The sequence below is a fragment of the Mustela nigripes genome, chromosome 1, assembly GCF_022355385.1.
Source record: "Mustela nigripes isolate SB6536 chromosome 1, MUSNIG.SB6536, whole genome shotgun sequence".
Taxonomy (NCBI): Eukaryota; Metazoa; Chordata; class Mammalia; order Carnivora; family Mustelidae; genus Mustela; species Mustela nigripes.
The window spans coordinates 189,184,174-189,197,717 of record NC_081557.1 but is presented as its reverse complement, the minus strand read 5'-3'; the positions used below and the strand labels follow the sequence as shown (position 1 = coordinate 189,197,717).

Genomic DNA, 13,544 nt, shown 5'->3' with positions numbered 1-13,544 from the left:
CCCTCTCTCGCTGTGTCTGTCTGTGTCAAATAAGTAAATAAAATCTTTATAAAAATAAAAGAAAAAGAAAATTTAAAAAGGTTTTTAAAAAGGAATAAGATAAGTTGGTTGAAAAAAGAGAAAAGAAAAAGAAAAGGAGAGAATGTGATCAGGCTAGAGACTAGAACAAAACCATATGTTAGATTTAGGGTATATCTGTTAGAAGAAACTGTATCCCAACATTTTAAAGAAAGGAAGGCTTATATGTGTACAAAAAAATAAGGTTAAATACAATGAAGGGATAGACTATGACTATAAAAATAAAAATTAAAAAATATTTTTAAATGGTATTGATAAGACAAAATCGGTAAAATAAGTTAAAATAGGAAAGAGGAAACATTAAAAAAAATAGAAAAAGAAAAAAATAACCAAAATTTTAAAAATTTTACTTTTAAAGATTACAGAATCATGGGAGAAAAGCCATGAATTCTATGGGCTATATTCCCCTAGGACTGGTGTTGCACTGTTCTCATTGATCAGTAAACTTGGTCTTGGCTGGATGCTCTTGCTGATCTTCTGGTGGAGGGGCCTACTGCAGGGATTCTCAAATGTCTTTGCCTGAGGCAGAATTGTACCACCCTTCCCTGGGGCCAGGCTAAGTACTCTGCTTGGGTTTGCTCTGGTAGTCTTTTTGCCTTAAAACTTTCTGTACAGCTTTGGAGGATGAGAATTAGGATGGCAGCCTCCCAGTCTCCAGCCCTGGAGGAGCCAAGAGTTTCACCCCCTTCACTGAGCCATCAGAGTAAAACAGTCAGTCAGTCCTGTCTCCTTGGTCTCCAGCCACACTCTGAGCTCACCCAGCCTTTGACCAAGAGTTTCTATCTCTGGCACACAGCCCCAGTTGAAGTCTCCAAACCGAGCAGATTCCTGCAGTGTGCCCCCACACCACCCATCTTGGTGGAGGAAGGGGGGTTCTCCCTGGATCCGTCACTTGTGGGGTCACTGCTCGAAGAGTAGTACCCCAACTGTGCCTCGGATAACACTTTAAGGTAACCCTGAGCTGAGCGGCCCCTCCTTCGCTCTGTCTCTGCAGCCGGCTTCCCCACTTGTTACTTAGGAGCTCTGCTGCACTCAGGCATCCCTGGTCTTTCTCTGACCCCATGAGTCCTGAGAGCATGCTGTCCCAGTGAAGGCTCCACACCCCTCAGCCCACCCCACCCCCACTTAGCCTCTAGAGTGACCACCCTTAGCAGAGAAGACTTCTAAAAGTTCTGATTTTGTGCTCCACTGCTCTATCACTTGCTGGGAGCTGACCCCTCTCCCTGTGGTCTATCTTCATGTGTTTTGCCTCAGATTCACTTCTCCACACGTCCTATCTTCCAGAAATTGGTGTCTTTTGTGTTCCTATAATTGTTGCTGTTCTTCTCTTCGATCGCCTGTTGAGTTTGTAGGTGTTCAAAATGGTTTGATAACTATCCAGCTGAATGCCTGGGACCAGAGAAATTTAGGTCTCCTACTCTTCTGCCATCTTGCTCCTCCCCTTTACATATATTTTTTAATGTTTTTGTTTGAAAACATTAAGCTGTATTGGTGATAATTGCCCCACTTATCATAATTTGACATGTTCTCCAAATATGTAGAATTAATCTATTGAATTGGGGATTACTTATGTCTAATGACTTTAGAAGTATCTTTTTTATTAACAAAGTAAAATATCTTCTGACTATAAAACTGAACAAAATGAGATAATAGGTCATTTCTTTAAAATACAAAAATAGATTTTTTTCCAATCTCTTTCAAACAAGTGAAACTTAATGTGTGAAAATAACATTATTTTATTTTTTTACTTTCTTTTGATTTTAAATCATGGCTTAAAATTTGTGATCAAAATTATATTCATCCAGTTAGGTAATATTTGCGCCATTATTGGCCTTTTTTATGTCTTTCTCATGTTAATTATCTTACTGTTTGGTTTATAAATACTCTTACTATCCATAAATTATCAAAGAAAATGTTTACATAAGGAAAGTGATGTTAGGGTAAGAGAGGTGACTTTAGTTCCTATACAGACTTCTGAACCCCAATCACATTAAACTGTCTCTCAGATTTGTGTATTTGCTCGCATAATAAGATTTACATTGTGTTTTATCAGATACTAATCTCAAAATATTTTCTTTGAGGGACGCCTGGGTGGCTCAGTTGGTTGGACGACTGCCTTCGGCTCAGGTCATGATCCCAGAGTCCCGGGATCGAGTCCCACATCGGGCTCCCGGCTCCATGGGGAGTCTGCTTCTCCCTCTGACCTTCTCCTCGCTCATGCTCTCTCTCACTGTCTCTCTCTCTCAAATAAATAAATAAAATCTTTAAAAAAAAAAAAAAGAAAGAAAAATATTTTCTTTGACTTTTGCACCATAGGATTTTACTGATGATACACAATCAGTTTCAGTAATCCTAAAGTCTTTTTAATAAGTTTGAATAGTTTAATTCACTGAACTTATCAGCATTACTATAAAAATATTTCAAAATATATTTACTACTATGGTCATAAACCCTCATACTAGCTGCATCATTTTTAGATACTAAAAAGAATACTTTGGGTTTAAGAGACAGACATGACTGCATTCATAGAAACTAAAATTTTTATATCCTGAAAGCCATGACTTAATTTCTTTGTGCCTTAATCTTACTCATCTATAATGTGGATAATAACTACTTAATCAGAATCTTGGTGAGAATTAATGAGGTAATAACACTTAAATAAGTACTCTAAACAGTTCTTCACACATCAGACTTCAGTAAATGTGAACTATGGTTATCACTGACCCATAAATAGGATAGATTGAGCCATCATATAATTATTCATAGGCAAAGTTTGTACCAAATTAAAATCTAAAATGGAGCTCAGAGGGACCCACATATCTGTCATGTCTTCAGAAAATTAACTCATATTAATTAACCAAATTAAATATATGTGAATGTAATAAAATATGTCAGTGTTATAAAGAAAGCTTACCTCATGTTTTAGAAATAGTATATTTTATAAGCCCCTAGAAAATTTCCAAAAATCTTTAGATCATACGTGTTTACTGATGACACAGCATCAGTATCCGTATTCCTCGTGTCTTTTTAAAAAGTGTGAGTAGTTATTAGAAAAATATATTGTTAGGAACCATCCTGATGAGATGTAAATAATTCTTCAAAATATTCTGTATACCTAAATCATACTGTTTCCGAAGTAATTTAAATGTTAATTCAACTAAGTTTCCCTCACAAAGTAATTTACTTAGTACTGAAATATGTGCAACATAAAAATAGTCTTCTGTTTATAAAACAAAAGTGCCTTCAAAGTTATTAGTTATATTTTTAGTGTGTAACTCAGTTTTTCTCTTAAAGTGCTCTATGGCAGGAGTTTTCAAAAGGTGGTGTTCAGAGACTCTGCAAGGTCAAATCTAACTTTCATACTTATGGTTTTCTGTTTGCTTTTTTCATACTCATTCTCTCATGAGTATACAGTATAGTTTTACAGAGGCTAACAGTATGTAGCAACACAGCAGATTGAACATAGAAGTAGATACGAGAATCTAGCTATTTTCTGTTGAACCAGACATTAAGGAAATTTGCAAAAATGTTAAATACCATTCTTCTAAAAAATTTTCAGTTTTGGAAAATATACTTATTTTTCATAAAATGTGTTACTTATGTTAACCTGTAATGCCCTCAGTTATTATCTTTAAGGAGATTAGTAAATATTTTGAAATTTTCCCAGTTTTCACTTCTAATATTGATAAATTTTGAGAGACACTCACTCTCACCCCTATCACAGTATTGACTCTTTAATATACCATGTGTTTATTTACTTTCTATGACCTAAAAGTTACATATTTATTTCTTATCAAAATAATTATCCTAAATATTTTTATTGGGCATTAATCATTTTTTGAGAACCTAAACAATTTGTAAATGTCTTAATTTATAGGTTGCAAGTGCAAGAAAACAGTATAACATACAGATTTCTCAACTAACAGAAGAACTTTCAGCCCTTCATATGGTATGTTAGAAGACTATATTGATATTTTCTCCTGAATATTGATTATTTTAAAGGCCAGGATACATTTTAATGAATCTTGTAATGGGCATTCTTGTTCATTCAGATGATACTTATTAAGCCAGGAATTAGACTAGATGTTTGGAGAAGAGTAAAAATCAAAATAAACATGTGTTACCTGCAATCTTGGAACTTATGGTCTAGCAGGAAAGATGGATGGCATTTACCACATTTTACTACAATTACTTTTTTTAACAAAGAACACACAGAATGCTATTGAAGCACCCATTTGCAACTGCTACCATATGCCAGGTTCATTTGGGAGATGAGGGGGAAAGAAAAAGTATATATGACAATGGAAAAGAAGAAAGACAAGCTACCCAAAAGAAATGAGTACTGAAGGATAAATAGACAAAGAGAAAAGAAAAGAGTACTTGTATGTCTAGAGGTGAAATTAAATATGTAAATTTAATAACAAGATTTGATGAAATGGAATTTAATAGCTTTGCTTACAGGGGGAATAAAAGTACAAGAATTTTTAGAGATTAGGAAGATGTTTTCAACTTCACAAACTCTAATATTTTCTGAATCTCTATATTGCTTTTAATCTTGATGGTAAAACTTAGCAGTGAATTATGTCTTGTAATAAATATGTTACATTATGTTCTCTTTCTCTATCTCCTGTCTCCCTCCTTCCCTCTCCCTTTCTCTTTCTTCATAAAAATCTTAACTTTCCAATTAGATTGTAAATACCTCAGAGTAGAAGAGTCTTAGGCCTCCTTTTATTTTTCCCATGGCCTAGCCTAATCTTTTCACAGCATGTTTTTTAATATTTATTGACTGATATTTAAAGAACTCTGAAAAAAGGAGCATATTTTCCACATTCTACAAACTCTGTAATGTACATGATGAGACTTTTGTCTATGATTGTAATAGAATAAGAAACAGTGTTATTTTTGTTTGCTTAATGTCATCTGTTTTAAGGATGGAGGAACATTAACTAAAATTAATGGAATGCTGTGTGGCCAGTTAATCATGTCTAATTATTTGTTGTTTTTCAGTTTTGCTTCCTCTTCTATCACCTTGCTGTTTTGCTTTTTCTCTTATGTGAACTGATTTAGCTATCAACAGATTCACAGCTTAGAAAAAGACGATCCTACCCCAATCCAACATCATTTAATGGCTTGTAAACTCTGGAGGGACAAGAACACTATTTCTTTCTCATTTCCCAAAGGAATGTGTGTTGGATAAGATCTGCAGAGATTTTAAGTATAGTAACTCTTAACAGCCACAACCAGAGTTATATAAACTCACTTCAAAGCAAAAAATTTTCAGTTTATTATGAAGTATTTCTTACAATTTATAGTAAAACAATTGTAATCCATAGCTAAGATGGATTTTTCTTTTTTTTTTTTTTTGAAGATTTTATTTACGTATTTGACAGAGAGATCACAAGTAGGCAGAGAGGCAGGCAGAGAGAGAGAGAGAGAGAAGCAGGTCTTCCACTGAGCAGAGAGCCTGATGTGGGGCTCGATCCCAAGACCCCGAGATCATGACCTAGGCCGAAGGCAGAGGCTTAACCCACTGAGCCACCCAGGGGCCCTTAAGATGGATTTTTCTAAAGATATTAAGTATTATCTGATGTCATGTTGATTCCATGGGGAAAACTGTACTGATTAATTGAAAAGTGTATTCAACTACTTTAAAAAGCAGATTTTCTCAGATAACTCAAAAACTCAGACTACGGTTTGAGACATAATAACCTGACATCAGCTTTTGACATATTCTTACGTACCAATTTTACCACCTGAACCATAAAGATGAAGTCAAGGAGAGAAGTTAAGCATACTTTAGCTAACCCAAAACTAAGTTATGCTGGTAGGAAGAAGAAAAACTTGTGTTTTAGGTTATCGTGCAGATTTTTTGATAGATTTAAGAAAAGGCCAGAGCCAGTCTAGTCACATATCTCCCTTGGAAAGCAGCACAACTTTTACTTTCTCCTAAGGGTACAATTTCTTCTAAGAATACTCAAGGTTTTAATTCTGCCAACTAACAGAGATTGCTATTAATCTACAGCAAATGAGTAAGAAGATTGGTTATTAATTTTATACAAGTTAAATGAAAAGTTCATTATGATCTTTTTTGGATCGGTGAATTAAAAAAAAAATCTTTTTAATTTTGAATCTCCACATCTGTAGGTATTTAGATATCTTTTTGTTATTTTCTAATCCAGTTAAATAGATGCCACAGATTATAATCTGTATGATATTGATTCTTAAAATTTTTTATGATTTTATTTATGGTAGACTATAGGGTATGATTTTGAAAATACTCCATGTGTACTTGAAAAAATATTTAGTATCATTTGATCATATCTTTCCCAAAAGATAGGAATATTGGTGGGGATTAATAGCAAATATCCATGAAAACCTTTAATAATAATAATTTTAAATGTTTGCTTTGGTATTACAGTGAATTTTTAATAGAATTAATGTATGTCTCTGTAAAGGTTTCAATTTACTGTCTTATTTTAACTTTGTTATATGAGGTTAACCCAATATTCTTTCAGTTGTCATTTATCCATGAAATGGTGGATTGGGTGTTGAGAGATGCATAATGTATTTATCACAAACCTTTCTTTATATATCATTCACCAGTTTCAGAAGTGGGATCCAACCTTGTTATTAATACCTATATTAAAAATCATATGAGAATCATATCAATAGCTGCAGAAAAAGCATTTGACAAAATCTAACCCCCATTCATGATAAACTCCCAGTACACTAGAAACAGAGGGGAACTTACTCAACTTAGCAAAGAATATCTACAAAAAGCCTATAGCTCTGAAACCAAAGCTTTCCCAGTAGATCGGGAACAAAGCAATCATATGCCCTCTCACCACTGCTTTTCAGCGTCAAGCTGGAAACATTAGCTAATGCAATTTGACTGAAAAAGGAAATAAAAGTTGTACAGATTCGGAAGGAAGAAATTTGTTTGCAGATGACATGATTGTCTATGTAGAAAACAAACCAAAAAAAGAACCAAAAACATGGAACAAAGAAACAATTTTGGCATACAAGGTTGTAGGATACAGAGTTAATATACAAAAGGAAATTGTTTTCCCATGTACCGACAATGAACAAATGGAATTTTAAATTAAAAACACGGTGCCCAACTTTTGTATCCACATGGATGGGACTGACGGAGATTATGCTGAGTGAAATAAGTCAAGCAGAGAAAGTCAGTTATCATATGGTTTCACTTACGTGTGGAGCATAAGGAATAACACAGAGGACATTGGGAGATGGAGAGGAAAAGTGAGTTGGGGAAAATTGGAGGGGGAGACAAACCATGAGAGACGGTGGACTCTGAGAAACAAACGGAGGGTTTTGGAGGGGTAGGGGTGGGGGTTGGGTGAGCCTGGGGGTGGGTATTATGGAGGGCATGTATTGCATGGAGCACTGGGTATGCTGCATAAACAATGAATTTTGGAACACTGAAAAAAAAAACAGTGTCATTTAACTTAGTACATAAAAAGTTACTTAGTTATATATCTAGCAAAATCTATATGAGGAAAACTCTGATGGAAGATATCAATGAAGAAGTAAATAAATGAAGAGATAGCCCATGTTCATGGATAAGAAGACTCAAAGTTAAAATGTCAGTTCTTCCCAGCCTGATCTATAGATTGAGTACAATCCCAGTCATATCCTAGCAAGTTATTTTCTGGATAGTGACAAACTGACTCTAAAGTTTATCTGGAGGAAAGGCTTAGTATCCAAAATCTATAAAGAACTTATCAAACTCAGTACCCGAAAACAATTAATCCAGTTAAGAAAGAGGCAGAAGACATGAATAGATACTTTTCCAAAGAAGACATCCAGATGGCTAACAGGCACATGAAAAGACACTCAGCGTCACTCATTATCAGGAAAATACAAGTCAAAACCACAGTGAGATACCACCTCATACCTGTCAGAATGGCTAAAATTAATAGCACAAGAAACAGGTGTCGGGGAGGATACAGAGAAAGGAGAACACTCTTGCATTGTTGGTGGAAATGCAAACTGGTACAGCTTCTGTGGAAAACAGTGTAGAGGTTCCTCAAAACTTTAAAAATAGAACGATGTTATGATTCAGCAGTTACAGTACTAGGTATTTACCCAAATGATAGAAGAATACAGATTTGAATGGGTACATACACCTCAGTGTTTATAGCAGCATTATCAACAATAGCCAAACTACAGAAAGAGCACAAATATCCTTTGACTGATGAATGGATAAAGAAGAGGTTGTGTGTGTGTGTGTGTGTGTGTGTGTGTGTGTGTGTGTAAATATATAGGAATGTTACTCAGCCATCAAGAAGAATGAAATCTTGCCATTTGCAACAAAGTGGGTAAAGTTAGAGTGTATTATACTAAGCAAAATAAGTCAGAGAAAGACAAATACCATACGATCTCACTCATATGGGGAATTTAAGAAATGAACGTATGGGAAGGGGGAGGGAAGAGAGAGAGAGAGAGGAAAACAAATCATAAGAGACTCTTAACAATAGAGCATGGGGCACCTAGGTAGCTTAGTTCATTAAGTGTTTGCCTTCAGCTCAGGCCATTATCCCAAGATCCTGAGATTGAGTCCAAGGACAGGCTCCCTGCTTGGCTGGCTACTCAGCAGGGACTCTGATTCTCCCTCAGCCTGCCCTCCCCCATGAATGCACATATGCAGACACACTCTCCCTCTCTCTTTCTCCCCCCATCCCTCTCAAATGAATAAAATCTTGAAAAAGAAAAAAAAAAATAGAGAACAAACTGAGGGCCAGTGGAGGGAGGTGGGTGAAGGATGGGCTAAATGGGTGATGGGTATTAAGGAAGGCGCTTGTTATGTTGAGCACTAGGAATTGTATGTAAATGATGAAGCACTGAATTCTACTCTTGAAACCAATATTGCACTGTATGTTACTAATGAGAATTTAAATAAAAATTCAAAAAACAATAATAAGTTTTAAATAAATAAATAAAGCTTATCTGGAGGGACAAAAGATCCAAAATAGCCAATACAATATTGAAGGAGACTTAAAAAAAAAAATCAAAAGACTGACACTACCATATTTCAAGAATTACTCTATAGCTATAGTAATCAAGCGAGTAGGATGTTGGTGAAAAAAAACAGACAAATAGATCAGTGGAATAAAATATAGAATCTAGAATGGAATAAAATATAGACCCACATAAATGCAGTCAGCTAATCATTGACAAAGATGCAAAAGCAATAATACAATGGTGCAAAGAGAGTCTTTTTAACAAATGGTGCTAGGACAATTAGACAATCACATGTATAAGAATGAATATGGACACAGACTTTACACCATCCACCAAAATTAATTCAAAATGGGTCATAGACCTAAATATAAAACAGAAAACTTTAAAATTCCTAGAAGATAAATAGAAGAAAATCTAGATGATTTTGGTTTTGACGATAAATTTTTGGATACAGCATCTAAGGCATGACCCATGAAACAATTGATAAGTTGGACTTCATTAAAATGAAAAATTTCTCTGTGAAAGACACTGTCAAGAGAATGAAAATTCCAACCGTAGACTGGGAGAAAATATTTGCAAAAGGCATAGCAGACAACTATTAACCAAAATATACGAAAAATTTTTAAAATTCAATAATAAGAAAACTCAATTAAAAAGTGGACACATGGGCGCCTGGTGGCTCAGTGGGTTAAGCCACTGCCTTCAGCTCAGGTCATGATCCCAGGGTCCTGGGATCGAGTTCCGCATCGGGCTGTCTGCTCGGCAGGGAGCCTGCTTCCTCCTCTCTCTCTCTCTGCCCATCTCTGCCTACTTGTAATCTCTCTCTGTCAAATAAATAAATAAAATCTTTACGAAAAAAAAAGTGGACACATGTGATGAGCACTGGGTGTTCTATGCAACTAATGAATCATTGAACACTACTCAGAAGCTAATGATGCACTATACAATGGCTAACTGAACATAATAAAAAAAATTGTGGACCAAAGATCTTAACCCCAGAAGATATACAGGGGCATATAAGCATATGAAAAGATGCTACACACCATATTTCACCAGGGAAATGCAAACTAAAACAATAATGAGCTGTTACTCCTTATACACATAGGTACCTGATACACCTATTACCATGAGCAAAATTCAGAATACTGATACCACCAAACTCCGGGAAAGATGTGGAGCAACAGGAATTCTCATTCATTGCTGGTGGGAGTGCAAAATGGTATTATAGCCACTTTTGAACACAGTGTGATGGTTTCTTACAAAACTAAATATAGTCCATATTACCATATGGTCCAACAATTGCACTCTTATGTATTTACCCAAAGGAGCTGAAAACTTATATCCACACAAAAACCTAAACATGAGTGTTTATAGCAGCTTTCTTCACAGTTGCCAAAAGTTGGAAGCAACCAAGATGTCCACACAAATGGACAAATAAACTGGTACATCCAGACAATGGAGTATTACTCAGCACTAAAAAGAAATGAACTATCAAGTCATGAGAAGACATGGAGGAAATAAAAATGCATATTATTAAGTAAAAGAAGCTAGTCTGAAAAGCCTACATACTGTGACTCCAACTGACATTCTGCGAAAGGCAAAAGTATGGAGACAGTAAAAAGATATTATCAGGGGTTTAGGAGGAGAGAGAGATGAATAAGCATAGGTGAAACACAGAGGATTTTTTAGAACAGTGAAACTACTCTGTATGTGTGCATTGCCACTGGTGCACAAGTTGCCCTCCATGTTTTGGGGGCTCCAACAGTGTTTTGTAACCTCTGTATGATACTGTAATGGTGGATACATGTCATTATAAATTTGTCCAGACCCATATGTACAGCACCAAGAGTGAACTCTAAATTATGGGCTTTGAGTGATAATGTTGTATCAATGTAGGTTCATCAGTATCAGGAAATGTACCACTACAGTGAGGGCTCTGCATATATGGGGGCAAGAAGTATGGCAGAAATCTATAACTTCTCAATTTCCTGTTAACCTAAAACTGCTCTAGAAATAGTCTGTTAATCACACAGGATGAGTTATGAACATAGGAGAAATCTCAAATTTTACACCATAAAACCACTTTCCATAGATTAGCAATTTACTGTATGAACATATAAGTTTCTATATGAACTGTATAAACACTAAAGTTTCATTTCTTGTACACTAACAATTCTGCTCTAATGAAAGACAATAAATTTAGATTAATCACCTGATTCGTAACATAGGGTTAAGTAACATCGGGTTAATTCATTATAATCAGAATTCATTTGGGGTCACAATTTAGAAGCTCATTTTAAAATTTAAAAACACTGATACACAGTACTCTGTAAAATAAAGTTACGCTAAAGATAATCGAATATCAGTAGTGTACTGCCAGTAAGGATGTTCATCTGAATCATAATTTACAATTAGTAGAAAATAAATCATACCCATTCTCAAAAATAAATAGATAAAAACAAATAGCTATGAGAAACCAGTCATTATAATGGTTATTTTCAGTTTTACTCTCATTTGCAAAATACTAAAATTTTTTTTTAAAGATTTTATTTATTTATTTGACAGACAGAGATCACAAGTAGGCAGAGAGGCAGGCAGAGAGAGAGAGAGAGAGAGAAGCAGGCTTCCTGCGGAGCAGAGAGCCCGATGCGGGGCTTGATCCCAGGACCCTGAGATCATGACCCGAGCCGAAGGCAGCAGCCCAAACCACTGAGCCACCCAGGCACCCCATGCAAAATACTAAATTTTATCAACTGATTGATATGCTTGCTTGCTCAGTTTTACTGATTAAAACTTTTTGAGCAGAAATGTTTCATGATCCTGCTAATAAAACTTTTACTGTGTCCATTGGCTTTTTTTTTTTTTTTTTTGAGAGACTATGTAAGCTGAGGAGGGGAGGGGCAGAGGGAGAGGGAGAGAGAGGATCTTGATCAGACTCCCCACTGAGCACAGAGCCCAATGCAGGACTTGATCTCACAACCCTGAGATCATGACCTGAGCCAAGATCAAAAGTCAGATGCTTACCAATTAAGCCATTCAGGCTCCGTTTTTTGCCCCCCCAAAAAAGTTTTAGACTTTAAATACCTGTGTGCTTATTAAGGCCACAGGTTGTCCTCAGGGTGTTTTGTTACTGTCCAGATCTGTGTTCCCTTTTAAAATATGTGATAAGTGTAGATGAATAAAACTAATATGAGAAAAGGTTCTTATTTTTTTTTCTCTCTGGAATCCTTCAACCTATGTCACCAATTTAGAATGTTTACTTAGAACTCCTGAGATAGGTAGCTCTTTGAAGATAGAGGTTTTTTTGTTTTTGTTTAATAATCAATATGGTCCTGCTATATTGATAGGGTAAGTGTGGTATTCTTGTAATGAGCAAATCATTTAATTCATCCATTTTTCCTTAAGATTTTACAAACATATATATTTACAATATGAATTGAATTTATAGGAATGTGGTGAAAAACAAAGCCAAATTGAACAAGCCATTAGGGAGAAAAAGGCCGTGGAAGAAGAACTAGAAAAGGTAAAACAGAAAAAATACCTACCTACAACTCAGCTGCAAATGCTCACTATTACTCTCCACTTTCATCACACTATTTAGTAGCAACCCCTACATTGTAAGTGAGTGTTTTTATTTGAAATATATTCACATTCTTACATTTCTTTGTAAGAATATCCACAGTATTTGCACTTTTTACTTAAAGATATGTTTTATGAAGTAGCTATATTCCTTGTTTAAACTTCATCCCAATAGTAAATTTTACTTGGTCTCCCTTCTGTTTTTAAATTTAATGCCAACTTTTATTGGGTTTAAGCTATCTATAAAAACAAGTATATATAAACAGAAAATTATAACATTACTCTGATTTTAACCTTTTAAAAGTGTAGATTTTCATTTCTTAAGTAGGAAAATATTATCCCAGTATTTGAGAAAAAATAATGTGAAAATTCTGTGGTTTAAAATTTTATTTCTTACTTAAATACCTTTTTTATCATCAGTAAATATCCCACTCTTTTTTAATGCCTTGGGAAAAAAGGGAAACGAAACTTGTTGCAGCATATATTGTGTTTTAAGTTGCTGCATTAGGAACTTTTGTAGAAGTTAAGTAACTTACCCATGCTAACAAATAGTGAATGGTAGAGTCAAAATTTAATTTTCAAAGAAGAACTACGTAATATAAAAAGCATGTGATGTATCTGTATTACTGACGTAAAAAGATCATGACATCAAATAGTAAAAGAGTCACTTACAAAGCAGCACACAGGAAAAATATATATGTCATGTTCTGGGTAGGACCCTTATGGTCACCAGTTTCCTGTGATGTTGATTCCTTCCGAGTTACTATCTGTTATGGAATAGGGATAGATCCTACTTAGATTGCTACCTACTATACATCATGGCTGTGATGAAGTTTTAAAATCACATGACATAGAAAGGAACAGGCTTATTTGAGAAAATATAAAAGAAGACTAAAGACAAA

General features: G+C 35.1%; 1 protein-coding gene across 4 annotated transcripts in view; it reads left to right on the top strand.

Annotated features, from left to right (window-relative positions):
* Positions 1-13,544, top strand: part of SCLT1 (sodium channel and clathrin linker 1) — a 175,766-nt gene that overhangs the window by 99,339 nt on the left and 62,883 nt on the right. For 3 of the 4 annotated variants that reach the window (XM_059378371.1, XM_059378369.1, XM_059378372.1), the window contains exons 14-15: positions 3,956-4,027; positions 12,512-12,586. In XM_059378371.1, the coding sequence (XP_059234354.1) occupies positions 3,956-4,027; positions 12,512-12,586 (147 nt within the window). The remainder of the gene's footprint in view (positions 1-3,955; positions 4,028-12,511; positions 12,587-13,544) is intronic. The other variant, XM_059378370.1, reaches the window with a different exon arrangement.